The 19,263-nt window shown below is 44.3% G+C and overlaps 1 protein-coding gene across 1 annotated transcript in view; it reads left to right on the top strand.

Annotated features, from left to right (window-relative positions):
• STK32C (serine/threonine kinase 32C) overlaps nucleotides 1–19,263 on the top strand; it is a 296,245-nt gene that overhangs the window by 125,943 nt on the left and 151,039 nt on the right. The window contains exon 2 of the mRNA XM_077258442.1: nucleotides 2,190–2,245. Coding sequence (XP_077114557.1) covers nucleotides 2,190–2,245 — 56 coding nt within the window. The remainder of the gene's footprint in view (nucleotides 1–2,189; nucleotides 2,246–19,263) is intronic.

The following is a 19,263-nucleotide window of genomic DNA, read 5'->3' as shown; positions in this document are numbered from 1 at the left end:
ATATCAGCGCACTCTTGTAGTCATGTCTTTACTTTCATACAGTGTTTAGTTTTCATCCTGTATCAGATGCCACACCACCGAGTAATTCTCCCCAAATAAGAGTCAAATTAAGTTCTGTGTGCCTCCGTATAGCCTCTACTGTATGGAAATGGGAATGTGGGAAACCACATAGAAAACGACCAAACTGGGTGCTAGTACAACAACATCTTTATTGAAAAACAACACTGACAAGTAAAAAACTTTCCAAGATTCAAGACAGAAGAAAGAACAAGGTGCAATAATGGTGGCTATACACCCATCAAATGGCCACCATGTGTAAAAACCGTGCGGACCGGTGTCAGATGGATACCCTCTCCAGATAAACATCCAGTTTATATCATATATATCATAACCCCATGGTCCTCTAGGACCGTACAACTCACCCTATATATGCCCGGAAAACCGGGACTAATCACCGCAATTGCGGTCGGGAGTATACCTGTGAACAGGGGGATGTTGAGAAGGAGGCCCGGACCGGTCACCGCACGAGCACCCGACGCGCGTTTCGGAGCAGAAGCTCCTTCGTCAGGTTTATCTGGAGAGGGTAGCCATCTGACACCGGTCCGCACGGTTTTTACACATGGTGACCATTTGATGGGTGTATAGCCACCATTATTGCACCTTGTTCTTTCTTCTGTCTTGAATCTTGGAAAGTTTTTTACTTGTCAGTGTTGTTTTTCAATAAAGATGTTGTTGTACTAGCACCCAGTTTGGTCGTTTTCTATGTGGTTTCCCACATTCCCATTTCCATGCAAAGTTATACGGCTGGGTTTAGATATATCCAGTATAGGGCAATGATAATATTTATGTAGATTTGATAATGTTGCCATTTAATACCTTCTTCTCTCTAGCCTCTACTGTATGTATGAGACCTAATACACAAAATAACTGTATAAAGAAAAGCACTAGATATGCTCATTACTTCACACATAGGATTCTTTTAATACACCAATAAGGGGTTAATGGTTTTACTGACAGTTCTATTTTTCTCGTATTGTCTGAACTTGGCGGAAATTCTGCAGTTGTAGAGGAATGGAGCTGGTAAAAGGATCCCTGGAGGGAGAGTTGAAATCTGTGATCCTTGGGCCTCTGAATTCTGAACAAAAGCTTCTTCTGTGGATATTGTTAGAAGAGGCCGGATAATGGCTGACAATACACCGCACCTGCTGGAGGAATAATTCAATAATGTTCAGTCGCTTTCCTTTCTGGTCATTCCAGAATAAAATAAGTGAATACATAGAATTCATCAATGCAGAAAAATGGAGCAAGTCAGTGTCTACTGCGAATCTGAAACAATGTTTTCTTTGCCTTTCTAGACTATGTAATATCTATATATTTATCTATCTATTATCTATCTATTATCTATCTATCATCTATCTATTATATATCATCTATCTATTATCTATCAATCATCTATCTATTATCTATCTCTATCATCTATTCTATTATCTATCTGTCTATATCTATCATCTATCTATCTATCATCTATCTATTATCTATCTATCTATCTCATCTATCTACTATCCATCTATCTATTATCTATCACCTATCTATTAACTATCTATTTATCTATCATCTATCTGTTATCTATCTATCTATCTATCTATCTATCTATCTATCTATCTATCTATCTATCTTTCTATCTATCATCTTTCTATCTATCAATTATCTATCTATTATTTATCTATCTATCTAATTATCTATCTATCTATCTGTCTGTCTGTCTGTCTGTCTATCTATCTTTCTATCTATCATCTATCTATCAATTATCTATCTATCTATCTATCTATCTATCTATCTATCTATCTATCTATCTATGTATCACCTATCTATTATCTATCTATCTATCTATACATCATCTAGCTATTATTTATCGATCTATCTATTATTTTTCTGTCTATCTATCTATCTATCTATCTATCTATTATCTATCTACCTATCGTATCTATCTATTATCTATCTATCTATTATCTATCTATCTATCTATCTATCTATCTATCTATCTATCCATCATCTATCTATTAAATGGGCATGTGCATACTATATTAGGATGACATGAATATAATACTCTTGTAGTCCAGGGCTGTGGCATTAACAATATTGTGCATAATGATTACAGTCTATTAATTCAGATTTTATTCTCCTTCTAGTGAACTTGGATCATTTTCAGATTCTCCGGGCAATTGGGAAAGGAAGCTTTGGCAAGGTAAGGGCATTTTTTTTTCTTGAAAGTGTGAACGCTATAGCTACGTCCTAAGGATGACTTTGCCACCTTGACTGCATTTAACTGTCCCGACCTGAGATCATATCCGTGTTTTCCACCGCACTCTATGTAAGCTATAAAGCCCTGAGATGAAGAACAGGTTTATTATAACTAGTTATTGCATCTTTAGGACATTGATTATTTTATTTCTCCACAAAGGTTATAAGTTCTGAGACCAAGATTTTCTGTCATTTTTAATAAATTTTATTTTCTTGATTACTGTTTTGACAACAGATTTATGGCAATTTGTGTTCTTGGTTGCAATCCCCTCTGCCATTACCACATTACCAGGGTATTGAATTTGGTAAAGAACCTAGTAGCCCAGGTACTATAATTAAAGAGAACCTGTCAGCAGGATTGAGCCCTATAAACTAAAGACACGGCCATAATGGTGTTGTGATGGTGATTGATACGATACCTGATATGAAGGGATCCGCTCAGTGGTTGTTTAATATTCACCTTATGAAATTTTTTTAAGATGACGACATGTGCTTCAGGGTGGGACGTGGGGGCAGGGTCTTCCCGTTCTCTGCCCCCCACCAGCATGCGTCGCCTCCAGCGCCATTTCATTGAACTCCCACTGCGCACCCGCCACCCACACAATGATGGCAGTGGCGGCATGGAATTTTAGACGGTAAGGTAAAGACAACAACCGTAAAACAAAAAAAAAAATTGGAGATAGATTTGAGATTGTTTTGTTCTTAAAAACATTGGGCTAAAAATGATTGTTGTAGAAAATGGGATGGATGTTCACTTTAATTCCTATGCTTTATAAAGACGATTAGTTGCCCGCAAGGTATGGTAAATCGTGGCACTTCTGCTCCTTGTCCTCTGCATCAATATTTTGCTGCAGTGAAAATGTTCTGTCCGGCCCATTTTGGGGGTTTTGTGCAAAGTGATGTCCAATTTTCCACTTTTTCTCTTACTAAATTTGCCCCAATGATCCTAAATTTTGGGATCATTAGGCTGTGGGGTGGGGGTGACATTTTTTAGGGGGTTGTGTTATTATCCCTAAAGCTTAGTTCATATTTAAATTCTGATTGTATCCATGTAAGAATAATGTCCGGGGAGAATTTCCCTTTAAATCATTGTAATTTTGTTTTTCTGCAATGACTTTGGCTCTATTTGTAGAACAAAGTAACAAAATATGTAACAGAATTTAACTTGACAGCGTTCCCTTGTTGCTATGGATACATTTACCAGCTTTGAACTCCGTAAAATTATTTATAAATCTGCACCGAGCTTCTTCCCTGGAAAGCTCACAATCTAGATTCTGCCCCGCGAGGTGGACTGCTCTCTATGGGATAATATGCTGATGCCCAAATGTCCTCAAAGGGGGTCTCCATCAACACTTTATTTATGATACTAGCTGTCAGAATCAGAGCAGAACCTTTGCCAATCCTCTATCATTTGAAAAAAGCGCGAACTTAAACTTGACAGTTTGACAATGCGCTAAATTTCTCATATGCTTCCCGATAAATTTGGCTCTCCTATAGGCAGTTTGACATAACGTAATACCACCTCTTTGTTGGCCAATTATTTAGGCCAAATTGTGGTATTTGTTGGCTCATTTGAAGCCACATGTCAAGTCTCACCCGGAGGCTCAATTATGCAGCTCTTATGCAGCATGTTCAGGGGGCACTAGCGCAGAAGCGATCATATAAAAGGGGGGAAACAAAGGTCATCACACGTATCGTTGGTATTGACCCCTGAGGAAGCTGTCAACCACAGCGATACGTGCTAACAATAAGGATTAGCAATGGGTGATCATGCTCAGATAAGGTGTTATCTGAGCATGCTCGTGTGTTATCCGAGTGTCTTCGGCGTGATCGAATAATATGTTTCAGTCCCCGCGGCTGCATGTCTCGCGGCTGTTAGCACCATTTCATTGAACTGAATTAATGGCACCTGGTATAACAGAGTAAATTTAGCAATGTACAACCGATGCAACAGAGTTGAATTCTGGTGGTCATTTAATATAGAGGGCCTGGCATAGCGCTGTTACAGAGTTGAATTGGTAATGAGAAATTGTTTCAGCAGAACTGAGTCAGCAACTGAGTTCTGTGTAGCAGAGCTGAGTTTGTAACAGAGTTCAATGTGGTGTCACGCGGGTGCTGGGTAGACTACAGCTGATTACCCGGGCCCCTGCGATATCCCTCAGACTAGGGAAAACCCTGTCTGTCCCTCTCCCAGAATTTACACTGATGGTGTGCTTGTCTGGGCCGCCAGGCCTGACCCTGACTCCTGTTTCAGTCCTATGCTGAAACCTCCACCCGCCACCCAGTGATTAGACCACACACCAACCTGTTATGATCTGGTGGCCTAAAAGCAGCATGAGACGTACTCTGGAGGTGGTACCTGTACTGACCGCAGACCCTGAACTTAACACCGCAACTAGAAGTAGCCGTGGAATGTACCTAGCACTCCCTGGACATCTCGACACAGCCGGAGGACTAATTACCCCTAAAGATAGAAAAGGGAAAACTATCTTGCCTCAGAGAAAATTCCCAAAGGATAGGCAGCCCCCCACAAATATTGACTGTGAGAGGAGAGGGAAAAAACATACACAGACTGAAATCAGAATTTAGCAAAGGAGGCCACTTCTAGCTAAATAGAAAGGATAGGACAGAGTACTATGCGGTCAGTATTAAAACACTAGAAAATATCCACCACAGAAAATACAAAAACTCCACAGCTAACTAAATATATGGAGGGTATATCTGCATCTCCAGAGATACCAGCTTGGCTAAACAAATCCTTATACAGACCAAGCTGGACAAGACAAAAAACATGGAAAAGAACTGAACAATAAGGCCACAGCATGTGGACAGCAAAAAATCAAGGCCAGAACTTATCTTTGTTGAAAAGAACTGCAAAGCAGGAGAGACCAGGCAGAGATGTGAATCCTCCAGGAACAATGGACAACTGGTACTGACTAAAGGGTGAAGCAAGACTAAATAGCCCAGTCAGATTTGCAATAAGTGAACACACCTGATAAATGCTGCGATTCAGAGTCAGCAGCGCTACCACTTACAACCACCGGAGGGAGCCCAAGAGCAGAATTCACAACAGTACCTTCCCTTGAGGAGGGGTCACCGAACCCTCACCAGAGCCCCCAGGCCGATCCGGACGAGCCAAATGAAAGGCACAAACCAAATCATCAGCATGAACATCGGAGGCAACAACCCAAGAATTATCCTCCTGGCCATAACCCTTCCATTTGACAAGATACTGAAGCTTCCGCCTCGAAAAACGAGAATCCAAAATCTTCTCAACCACATACTCCAACTCCCCATCAATCAACACTGGGGCAGGAGGATCAACAGAGGGAACAACGGGCACCACATATTTCCGCAACAAAGATCTATGAAAAACATTATGGATGGAAAAAGAGGCTGGAAGGGCCAAACGAAAAGACACTGGATGGATAATCTCAGAAATCCTATAAGGGCCAATAAACCGAGGCTTAAACTTAGGGGAAGAAACCTTCATAGGGACATGACGGGAAGACAACCAGACCAAATCCCCAACCCGAAGCCGGGAACCAACACACCGACGACGGTTAGCAAAACGCTGAGCCCCCTCCTGAGACAACACCAAATTGTCAACAACATGAGCCCAAATTTGCTGCAACCTGTCAACCACAGAGTCCACCCCAGGACAATCAGAAGGCTCAACCTGCCCAGAAGAAAAACGAGGATGAAAACCAGAGTTACAAAAGAAGGGTGAAACCAAGGTAGCAGAACTAGCCCGATTATTAAGGGCAAACTCGGCCAATGGCAAGAAAGCCACCCAATCATCCTGATCAGCAGACACAAAGCATCTCAAATAAGTTTCCAAAGTCTGATTAGTTCGCTCGGTTTGGCCATTTGTCTGAGGATGAAATGCGGAAGAAAAAGACAAATCAATGCCCAGCCTAGCACAAAAGGCCCGCCAAAACCTAGAAACAAACTGGGAACCTCTATCGGACATAATATTCTCCAGAATGCCATGCAAACGAACCACATGCTGAAAAAACAACGGAACCAAATCAGAAGAGGAAGGCAACTTAGGCAAAGGTACCAAATGAACCATCTTAGAAAACCGGTCACAAACCACCCAGATAACTGACATCCTCTGGGAAACCGGAAGATCCGAAATAAAATCCATATAAATATGCGTCCAAGGCCTCTCAGGGACTGGCAAAGGCAAAAGCAACCCACTAGCACGGGAACAGCAAGGCTTGGCCCGCACACAAGTCCCACATGACTGCACAACAGAATGCACATCCCGTGACAAAGAGGCCACCAAAAGGACCTACCAACCAAATCTCTGGTACCAAAAATCCCCGGATGACCAGCTAACACAGAACAATGAACCTCCGAAATCACTTTACTAGTCCATCTGTCAGGAACAAACGATTTCCCCACTGGACAGTGGTCAGGTTTATCAGCCTGAAATTCCTGAAGAACCCGTCGTAAATCAGGGGAGATGGCAGAAAGAATCACCCCTTCCTTCAGAATACCGACCGGCTCAAGGACCCCAGGAGAATCAGGCAAAAAGCTCCTAGAGAGGGCATCAGCCTTAACATTCTTAGAACCCAGAAGATACGAGACCACAAAATCAAAACGGGAGAAAAACAGGGACCATCGGGCATGTCTAGGATTCAGCCGTTTGGCAGACTCGAGATAAATCAGATTCTTATGATCGGTCAAGACCACAATACGGTGCTTGGCCCCCTCAAGCCAATGTCGCCACTCCTCAAATGCCCACTTCATAGCCAACAACTCACGATTGCCAACGTCATAATTGCGTTCCGCAGGCGAAAACTTTTGAGAAAAGAAGGCACACGGTTTCATCAAGGAACCATCAGAATTCCTCTGAGACAAAACGGCCCCTGCCCCAATCTCAGAAGCGTCAACCTCAACCTGAAAAGGAAGAGAAACATCCGGCTGACGCAACACAGGGGCAGAAGTAAATCGGCGTTTAAGCTCCTGAAAGGCAGAAACAGCCGCAGAGGACCAATTCGTCACATCAGCGCCTTTCTTCATCAAATCGGTCAGGGGTTTAACCACACTGGAGAAGTTGGCAATGAAACGGCGATAAAAATTAGCAAAGCCCAAAAATTTCTGAAGGCTCTTCACGGATGTGGGCTGGATCCAATCATGAATGGCCTGAACCTTAACCGGATCCATTTCTATAGATGAGGGAGAAAAAATGAAGCCCAAAAAAGAAATCTTCTGTACTCCAAAGAGGCACTTAGACCCCTTCACAAACAAGGCATTATCACGAAGGATCTGAAATACCATCCTGACTTGTTTCACATGAGACTCCCAATAATCTGAAAAAATCAAAATATCATCCAAATATACAATCATGAATTTATCAAGATAATTCCGAAATATATCATGCATGAATGACTGAAACACAGATGGAGCATTAGAGAGTCCGAATGGCATCACAAGGTATTCAAAATGGCCTTCGGGCGTATTAAACGCAGTTTTCCATTCGTCACCCTGCTTAATACGAACAAGATTATATGCCTCTCGAAGGTCAACCTTGGTAAACCAACTAGCCCCCTTAATCCTAGCAAACAGATCAGAAAGCAAAGGCAAAGGGTATTGGAATTTGACCGTGATCTTTTTCAAGAGGCGATAATCAATACAGGGTCTCAAGGAGCCATCTTTTTTGGCAACAAAAAAAAAAACCTGCTCCCAATGGTGAAGAAGATGGCCGAATATGCCCCTTTTCCAAGGACTCCTTAACATAGCTCTGCATGGCGGTATGTTCTGGCACAGACAGGTTGAAAAGTCAGCCCTTAGGGAATTAACAGCCTGGAATCAAGTCAATAGCACAATCACAGTCCCTATGCGGTGGAAGGGAACTGGACTTGGGCTCATTGAATACATCCTGGAAATCTGACAAAAACTCAGGAATTTCAGAAGAGGGGGAGGAGGCAATTGACATCAAAGGTACGTCACCATGAACCCCCTGACAACCCCAACTAGTCACAGACATAGATTTCCAATCTAATACCGGATTATGCACCTGTAACCATGGGAAACCCAGCACAATAGCATCATGCAAATTATGCAACACCAGAAAACGACAATCTTCCTGATGGGCTGGCGCCATACACATGGTCAGCTGTGTCCAAAACTGAGGTTTATTTTTAGCCAACAGTGTAGCATCAATGCCCCTCAAAGGAATAGGACTCTGCAAAGGCTGCAAGGGGAAACCACAACGTCTGGCAAATTCTAAGTCCATTAAGTTTAGAGAGGCGCCTGAATCCACAAATGCCATGACAGAAAATGACGATAATGAGCAGATCAGGGTCACAGATAACAGAAATTTAGGTTGTACAGTACTGATGGTAACAGAACTAGCGATTCTCTTGGTACGCTTAGGGCAATCAGAAATAACATGAGCAGAATCGCCGCAGTAAAAACACAACCTATTCTGACGTCTGAATCCTTGTCGTTCAGCTCTAGACACAATCCTATCACACTGCATAGGCTCAGGACTCCGCTCGGAAGACAATGCCACAGTGTGCACAACTCTGCGCTCGCGCAAGCGCCGATAAATCTGAATGGCCAGAGACATAGAATCACTCAGACCAGCAGGCGTGGGGAACCCCACCATAACATCTTTAACGGATTCAGAAAGACCCTTTCTGAAGATTGCCACCAAGGCATCCTCATTCCATTTAGTCAGTACAGACCATTTTCTAAACTTCTGGCAATATGATTCTGCCGCTTCTTGACCCTGAGACAGGGCCAACAAGGTCTTCTCAGCATGATCCACTGAATTAGGTTCGTCATACAATAACCCAAGCACCTGAAAAAAGAAGTCTAAATTAAGCAATGCCGGATTCCCAGGTTCCAGGGCAAATGCTCAATCCTGGGGGTCACCACGCAGCAGAGATATAACAATTTTAACCTGCTGGATGGGATCACCAGAGGAACGGGGTTTCAGAGCAAAAAACAGTTTACAGTTATTTTTAAAGCTCAGAAATTTGGACCTATCCCCAAAAAACAAATCAGGAGTTGGAATTCTGGGCTCTAAAACCGGAGTCTGAACGATATAATCGGAAATACCCTGTACTCTAGCAGCAAGTTGATCCACATGAGAAGCCAATCCCTGAACATCCATACCAGCGCCGAAATCCTGAGCCACCCAGAGGTAAAGAGGGAAGAAAAAAAAAACACAACAGACTACAGAAAAAAAAATGGCTCAGCACTTTCCTTCCCTTCTTCTGAGATGCGGTTAACTCATTGTTGGCCAGTTGTACTGTTATGATCTGGTGGCCTAAGAGCAGCATGAGACGTACTCTGGAGGTGGTACCTGTACTGACCGCAGACCCTGATCTTAACACCGCAACTAGAAGTAGCCGTGGAATGTACCTAGCACTCCCTGGACATCTCGACACAGCCGGAGGACTAATTACCCCTAAAGATAGAAAAGGGAAAACTATCTTGCCTCAGAGAAAATTCCCAAAGGATAGGCAGCCCCCCACAAATATTGACTGTGAGAGGAGAGGGAAAAAACATACACAGACTGAAATCAGAATTTAGCAAAGGAGGCCACTTCTAGCTAAATAGAAAGGATAGGACAGAGTACTATGCGGTCAGTATTAAAATACTAGAAAATATCCACCACAGAAAATACAAAAACTCCACAGCTAACTAAAGATATGGAGGGTATATCTGCATCTCCAGAGATACCAGCTTGGCTAAACAAATCCTTATACAGAATATTGTACAAAAAAAATTGAAAAGAGCACTCACTCTGGTGACACCTCCGTTCTCCCATGAGACCTAGCTAATCTTTTATGCCACAATAAAGACTAAATTATTCTTTGGACGGTGAGTGCTCTTTTCTATTTTTTTCGTACAATATTGTGGACTACAGTGTTTTCTAAGAGCACCCGTTGTTATGACCCCAATGGCAGAGGGTCTCAGAAATATTTACTAAGTCTGCAAACACAAAAACCAGCTCATAGGGCAGTGGTAACTGGGCTGACCATATATCTAATCCTAGCACCACAAATAACAGCAGCCGGGGAACGTACCTACGTTGATTCTAGACGTCTCGCGCCAGCCGGAGAACTAACTAACCCTAGAAGGGAAAAGAAAGACCTTTCTTGCCTCCAGAGAAAAGACCCCAAAAGTTGGATACAAGCCCCCAACAAATAATAATGGTGAAGTAAGAGGAAAAGACAAACGTAAGAATGAGCTAGGTATTTAGCAAAGAGAGGCCCACTAGCTAATAGCAGAATATAGTAAGATAACTTATATGGTCAGCAAAAACCCTATCAAAAATATCCACGCTGGAAATTCAAGAACCCCCGAACCGTCTAACGGCCCGGGGGGAGAACACCAGCCCCCTAGAGCTTCCAGCAAGGTCAGGAATCACATTTAGTACAAGCTGGACAAAAATGAGAGCAAGCAAATAACCCAAAAAACAAAGAAGCAGGACTTAGCTTAATTTAGCACGAACCGGGACCAGCAGAATGGAGCAAACAGAAAGGATCTGATTACAACGATGCCAGGCACTGGACTAAGGATCCAGGAAGTTTATATAGCAACACCCCTGGACTAACGGCCCAGGTGGATGCAAACTGAGGGAAGAAACTCCCAGAGTAATATCACTAGTAACCACAAGAGGGAGCCAAAAAGTCTAATTCACAACACCCGTGTCCTGAGTACTGGCTGTTTTACACAGTATGCAGCTGCAAGTGCGGATTTTCTTGTTTCTTTGCCATTGAAATCCTTATACAGACCAAGCTGGACAAGACAAAAAACATGGAAAAGAACTGAACAATAAGGCCACAGCATGTGGACAGCAAAAAATCAAGGCCAGAACTTATCTTTGTTGAAAAGAACTGCAAAGCAGGAGAGACCAGGCAGAGATGTGAATCCTCCAGGAACAATGGACAACTGGCACTGACTAAAGGGTGAAGCAAGACTAAATAGCCCAGTCAGATTTGCAATAAGTGAACACACCTGATAAATGCTGCGATTCAGAGACAGCAGCGCTACCACTTACAACCACCGGAGGGAGCCCAAGAGCAGAATTCACAACATCAACCCCTACAGAAAGCACAGACAGGGAAAACTAAAAATGCACCACGCCGCAGACACACAGGAAAAACACAATAATGTGCACAGGGCAAAACAAATACAAATATAGGAAGGAGAAATATGACAAAGGATAATACACCACCAGATACGATATTTCTTCTCCTAGACCACCACTCCAGACCGAGATCACCTGGCACAAGACACAAGCTATAATCGGCGACGCCCAAAGTCCAGAATGACTATTTAAAGGCCACGGGCGTGACCCAGCCTCCAACCCGATTACCAGCTAGATTAACCCCGGAATATCTGGATAAAGTCTAGCCGGCGCCACTGAGCTTATAGTGGACAAATGTGGAATTACCGCTGTCTGTCGGACGCCCTAGTGTGAATAGCGTCCGACATGACAGTACCCCGCCTTCTACGAGGGACCCCAGGGCCCTCACGGCTTATAGGACCCGGCTTGTCCGGATGGCGGCGGTAAAACATACTGACCAGCCGGTCCGCATGTATGTCCGAGGCTGGTACCCAAGACCTCTCCTCCTGCCCATAACCACGCCAGTGTACCAGGTACTGTAATGTGCGGTGCACAATACGAGAATCAACCACCTTGGAGACTTCAAACTCCAAATTGCCATCCACCAAGACTGGAGGTGACATCGGCTCTGCATCCACGGAACCCACCACCTTCTTTAAAAGAGATCTGTGAAACACGTTGTGTATTTTATATACCGTAGGAAGCTCCAATCGGTAGGCTACCGGGTTAATGATGGCGAGGACCCTAAATGGACCAATAAACCTTGGACCCAATTTCAGGGATGGTACTTTGAGTTTTATGTTTTTTGTGGACAACCACACCCAATCACCCACACTCAGGTCCGGACCTGGCACACGTCTACTGTCAGCCACATGTTTGTACCTAGCACCCACACTTAGCAAGCGCTGTTTCACTCTCCTCCAAACGGCTGACAGTTGTGTTCCTAGCTGGTCCTCCTCCGGAACGCCAGCAGAGCCACTCTGATGCAGAGTACAAAATTGAGGATGGTACCCGTAAACACAAAAGAACGGGGACTCCCCAGACGATTCCTGGAGGTGATTATTAATAGCAAACTCAGCCAAAGGAAGGAACGTCAACCACTCCTCCTGGTTGTCAGAAACAAAGCAGCGTAAGTACTGCTCCAAATTCTGGTTCATACGCTCAGTCTGACCATTTGACTGAGGATGAAACGCCGAAGAATGCGACAACTTGATCCCCAGCCGTGAGCAAAATGCTTTCCAAAACTTTGCCACAAACTGAGTACCCCAATCCGACACTATGTCAGACGGGACCCCATGAAGTCTGACCACCTCCTTCACAAAAACCTGAGACAGAGTCTTCGCGTTAGGCAAAGAAGGCAAGGAAACAAAGTGCGACATCTTTGAGAACCGATCAACAACCACCAAGATGACCGTGTTCCCAGTTGAGGAGGGCAGGTCTGTAATAAAATCCATGGAGATCTCCGTTCATGGCCTACTGGGAACCCCTAGAGGATGTAATGAGACAGCAGGACGCGAGCGGGGCGTCTTAGCCCTAGCACACGTGGTAAATGCTGATACGTACAAGACCACGTCCTGTCGGATTTAGGGCCACCAAAACCGACGCAACACCAACTCCAAGGTACCCCTAACCCCTGGATGGCCAGCCAGAACAGTATCATGATGCTCACCCAACACCTTTAGGCGAAGATGGAGCGGTACAAATGATTTGTTAATGGGAAGCTCTGGTGGTACTTCCTCCTGAGCCTTGGCAATCTCAGCCTCAACCTCTGTCGTGAGAGCCGAGACCACTACACCCTTTTGGAGGATGGGTACCAGATCTTCCCGAGGTTCTCCCCCCGGAAAACACCTAGATAAAGCATCTGCCTTAGTGTTCTTAGACCCCGGTCGGTACATAACAAAAAAGTTGAAATGCATGAAAAACAATGCCCAGCGAGCCTGCCTGGGGGACAGACGCTTGGCTGACTCTAAATAAAGCAGATTTTTATGGTCGGTGATAACTGTAACCTGGTGGACCGACCCCTCCAAGAAGTGTCGCCATTCCTCAAAAGCCAACTTGATAGCCAACAACTCTCTGTTGCCAATATCGTAGTTACATTCGGCGGGCGACAGCTTCTTGGAAAAGTAGGCGCATGGACGCAGATGGATGAGCCCCTGCGATATCCCTCAGACTAGGGAAAACCCTGTCTGTCCCTCTCCCAGAATTTACACTGATGGTGTGCTTGTCTGGGCCGCCAGACCTGACCCTGACTCCTGTTTCAGTCCTATGCTGAAACCTCCTCGCGCCTCCCAGTGGTAAGACCACACACCAACCCCTACGGAAAGCACAGACAGGGAAAACTAAAAACGCACCACACAGGAAAAACACAATAATGTGCACAGGGCAAAACAAATACAAATATAGGAAGAGAAATATGACAAAGGATAATACACCACCAGATACGATATTTCTTCTCCTAGACCACCACTCCAGACCGAGATCGCCAGGCACAAGACACAAGCTATAATTGGCGAAGTCCAGAATGACTATTTAAAGGCCACGGGTGTGACCCAGCCTCCAACCCGATTACCAGCAAGATTAACCCTGGAATATCTGGATAAAGTCTAGCCGGCGCCACTGAGCGTATAGTGGACAAATGTGGAATTACCGCTGTCTGTCGGATGCCCTAGTGTGAATAGCGTCTGACATGACATGTGGCTGATGATGTAGAAGAGTGCAGAGTAGTAGCAAAGATGCCTGCTAACTAAATACTCAGGCAACAACCTGCCGTCTGAGCCAGTCAGACTGACGTTACTAAAACCGATGCAACCCTATGCACAAAGGAGTAGAGAGATTTGGTGGCAAAAGATGGAGGACTCTGTGTCCAGCGCCTGGTCCAGGACATGTGAGCAACACCACATCCACCTAAGCCTCTCCCCTCTCAGTAAAACCTTTCCAAGCCTCTCCCCTCTCAGTAAAACTACACACCTTTTCCTCTTTTCTTTTTGCTATTTTCTGGGTCCCTCAACTTTAGCAAACATGTTGGTCCATGTTTGGGATAATTGTTGCACCTAGTTAAAGTAAAGACCTTTTTATCATGTGTTTAAGACATTGTACATTTTCCAAAAATAGGGTAAGACTTAAGGTACCTTCACACTAAGCGACTTTACAACGATAACGATAGCGATCCGTGACGTTGCAGCGTCCTGGCTAGCGATATCGTTGTGTTTGACACGCAGCAGCGATTAGGATCCCGCTGTGAGATCGCTGGTCGTTGCTGAAAGTCCAGAACTTTATTTCGTCGCTGGATCTCCCTCTGACATCGCTGAATCGGTGTGTGTGACACCGATCCAGCGATGTCTTCACTGGTAACCAGGGGTAAACATCGGGTTACTAAGCACAGGGCCGCGCTTAGTAACCCGATGTTTACCCTGGTTACCATTGTAAAAGTAAAAAAAAAAAACACATACTCACATTCCGGTGCCTGGCGTCCGCTTCCCTGCACTCCTCCTGCATCCTGTGTAAGTGCCGGCCGTAAAGCAGAGCGGTGACGTCACCGCTCTGCTCTGTGGGAGATGCCGGAGATGTTCGGCGCTGACACAGGATGCAGGAGGAGTGCAAGGAAGCGGACGCCGGGCACCGGAATGTGAGTATGTGGGGTTTTTTTTACTTTTACAATGGTAACCAGGGTAAACATCGGGTTACTAAGCGCGGCCCTGCGCTTAGTAATCCGATGTTTACCCTGGTTACCCGGGGACTTCGGCATCGCTGGTCGCTGAAGAGCCGTCTGTATGACATCGCTTAGTGTGAAGGTACCTTTAGTGGTGAGGAAATGTAAGCTAGATAAAAGGGGGTAAGGCTCAAAAATTTGGCAAGGTGTGTCAAAATGTAGACACAAAAAAGTGGCACAAATAAGCCAACCAAGAAATAGACCTAATCCTGCATAAGCCTTTGTGATTTGCAATAAATTTGACACATTTGAAGACTCTTAAGACCTTGTTATTGCAAGACATTGCAACCTTGCCACCCATGTAATTATTATATGTCATTGTCCTGCCCACCAGGAGGGTAACTATAGACGGCAGGGATAACAGAACCAGATCCTGGTGCTTTAGGGGGCACAAATTTCCCTTTGCCACATAATAAAACTGCAACATTATAAATCACGCATGAAATGTTTGAAGTTTCGTTACAGATTTTATATTGTGACCCTGCTGTTTATAGAAGTTCTCCAGGCTTGGTTTCCAAGTTTGCAGTCAATCTGTGTGACTGCAGACCTATGAATCTTGACAGCGCACAGTGTCAAGATTCTCCGGTGCCAAAACCAGGAGAGGGCGGGCGTGAGACTGTAAGAATGTGATTTGCATACATGCGGTCACTTGCCAATTGTTAAATATTAATTATTAATTATTGAATTCTGTACTGAGCACATTGCCTTTCGCTGACATTACATGTGCTATTCCTGTATATTTAGCTCAGAGTAAAAGTTAACAGCATATAGAGAGAACACGTGTTCTATGGGACATATATAATCACAGCTGTCACGTGGGGGCTGGGACCTTGGGGCCTTCTCTCCTTCACTCTCTACGGACTTCAGACTACACACAGAAGGAATGAACAGCTGGTAGCTGTGCTTATGATGACTTCTACTCCATGACAGAGACAGACACCATTTACCATTCAGAATCTCAGGAAAGATGGGGAACAAATAGACAATCTCTTTGTAACTATTTCACCTATTTTATGCTGCATTTTGTATTTTTGTGGACAATCCAATAAACCACTACATTTTTAATGAAAATATCATGACATTTGTCTTTAAGAGTAAATTGATTAAATAAATATGTGAAATAAGCATATTTAACACCAACTAGATGTGCACAGCCTCACTCAATACAAGGCTGGACAAGTCTAGTCGGAATGTGGCCGGAATTATGCAATTCGCATACTCTCGGTGTCGGCACAGGAGAATCCTGACAGCACACACACTTCAGACATAGAGTGACTGCAGACTTGTTCTCCGAGTCTGAACAACCTCTTTAATCTTACTCCTTTGCCACCCACATATAGTCTAGTTATTTGATATTATGGCATGATCGGGGCATGGTGCGTCTAAGGCTAAAGTCACAGGTTTCCATTTTACCTGGGTGAGTAGAATTTCTTGGGGAACATCTAAAAGTCCTTCTTCCAGGTCATCGTGGAAATGTGATACATTTACAGACTTCTACTTACAAACTCCAAATTTGATTTCGGAATACCTATTCACGGCGTCCCCATAAACAATGCGTTCTGCAAAACTGTTGTTACAAATAAAGGTAAATAAGAGCTAAATGACAGGTATAAAAGGCAGCCACGCCGTGTGATTTAGCGAAATTATAATGCGCACTTACAATACTATACAAATGTAACTACCTCGCTGTGGGCTAGCAGTGAGTCAATACTGAGTATAATTGAGCGCACTGTGATTACGGAGTGCATTGACTGGGTATTACTATCTGTAATACATTTAGCAAATTCAATTACATATTATAATGTTGAAGTGAAATTCTGCACTTATGAATCATTATATGTTTCTATTGCCGTCTCTTCTGAGACACAATGTTTACTGCGTGCTAGGGACCATCCAGAGCGTTTCACACCTTGTCGGGCTGAAAAGGAAAAATATTATGATTTAATTCAGAAACTCTAATTTCTCTCTTTAGTTCAGTTTAATATGTATTTACATAATATGGCTGGGGTTAGGAGAAATTATTCAGCAGACGTTGTTTTCTATAATTTTATTAATTTATTAAGTCTGTAGGAATTGAGAGTTAAGACCCTTGACCCTGATAACTGTCACGTAAGAAGACAAATGGCACTTGATAGGGCAGAACTCTTAAAGATTATACATTTGAGTCCAGGATTGCACCTTTGGCTACACCTTTATTAGTTAGGTCATAATTTGTAAACGAAAATTAGCATTTGGAAGATTCCTCTCTTAAGGGCTCGTACACACAACGGTAAAAATCAGACGAGTGCAATCCATTGATTTGACGGCTAGCATTCTTCCCCACATTATTCTATGGGGTCATGCACTTTTTCTACGGAAAAAGATCGCAACATGTACGAGTTGCATCCGATTATAGGATAGCACTCGGCCATTCATGTCTATGGGTCCGTGGAAAAATCAAACCAATTAGCCATGTAAGACAAGGTTGTGCTGAGTCCTCCAAAACATTAGCGGCTTTCTACTGTGACCAATAAAGCGTGGTGACTAGCAAATGACAACTCTTCCTCCATAGCATCAGAGATAGTCTTCATGGAATAAACCCTTTATAGGGAACATATCCGCACATTTGTATATATGGAACTAGAAGTATGGCTCTATAGACACTTGTTCCCTAACAAGGATGATACCTTTTTAAAAACAAAAAGTCATGAAAAATGGAGCATAAAAGCAAAATGTAAATCATCCTGGTGGTCAGCTGGGGCATATTACTGCCAGTGGCGTAACTGGAGCCCGATGGGCCACAGTGCAAAATGTAGACATGGGCCACCACCTGCATGCTGATGAGATACATGGGCAATTGTAGCCTTCTATATCCTATAAAGACATACGTGTTTGCCCCCTCATGTAATAGTGTCCCCTGTTCTGCCTATTTCCTGTAATAATATCCCCATCATGGCCCCTTTCCTGTAATAACGTCTCTCATCCTAGGCCCCTTGAAGGTATAATGTCCCCTATCCTGTTATAACATCCCCTATCCTGGGCCTCTTCCTGTTATAATGTCTCCCATTCCTGGGTCCCTTCATGGTATAATCTCCACCATCCTTTAATAATGTCCCCTATCCTGGGTCTCTTCCTGTTATAATGTCTCCCATTTGTGGGTCCCTTCATGGTATAATCTCCACCATCCTTTAACAATGTCCCCCCCTATCCTGGGTCTCTTCCTGTTATAATGTCCTTCATCCTGGGTCCCTGCATGGTATAATGTCCCCCATCCTGAGTTGCTTCCTGTTATAATGTCCCCCATCATGGGCCTCTTCCTGTTATAATGTCCCCCATCCTGGGTCCCTGCATGGTATAATGTCCCCCATCCTGAGTTGCTTCCTGTTATAATGTCCCCCATCATGGGCCTCTTCCTGTTATAATGTCCCCCATCCTGGGTCCCTGCATGGTATAATGTCCCCCATCCTGAGTTGCTTCCTGTTATAATGTCCCCCATCCTGGGTCCCTGCATGGTATAATGTCCCCCATCCTGAGTTGCTTCCTGTTATAATGTCCCCCATCCTGGGTCCCTGCATGGTATAATGTCCCCCATCCTGGGTTGCTTCCTGTTATAATGTCCCCCATCATGGGCCTCTTCCTGTTATAATGTCCCCAATCCTGGGTCCCTGCATGGTATAATGTCCCCCATCCTGGGTCCCTGCATGGTATAATGTCCCCCATCCTGGGTTGCTTCCTGTTATAATCTCCCCCATCATGGGCCTCTTACTGTTATAATGTCCCCTATCCTGGGCCCCTTCCTGGTATAGTTATTCCCCTACCCTGGGCCCCTTCCTTCTATAATGTCCCCCCATCTTGGGCCCCTTCCTTCTATAATGTCCCCCATCTTGGGCCCCTTACAGATATAATGTTCTGCCTCTCTTTTCCAACACATTAAAAAATTCTTCTCACCTTGCTCCCATGACGTACAGCGTCCTGTTCTGTAGCTGACTTAAGTGTGCCATGTGCCGCGTGAATGGCACATCAAGGTCAGCTCCAATCGGCTGGTGGCGTGTATTGCAACGCAAGGGTCCGGCCGGTACCTGCCCAGCAGTTCACTTCAGCTGAATGACACGCATCCAGCTGAAGTAGCCGCTGGCGTCGGCGGGTCACACCCTTGCGGTCACAGTCACACCCTCTG

Source organism: Ranitomeya variabilis, chromosome 4 (assembly GCF_051348905.1).
Source record: "Ranitomeya variabilis isolate aRanVar5 chromosome 4, aRanVar5.hap1, whole genome shotgun sequence".
NCBI lineage: Eukaryota > Metazoa > Chordata > Amphibia > Anura > Dendrobatidae > Ranitomeya > Ranitomeya variabilis.
This window is presented reverse-complemented; position numbering and strand designations above follow the sequence as displayed.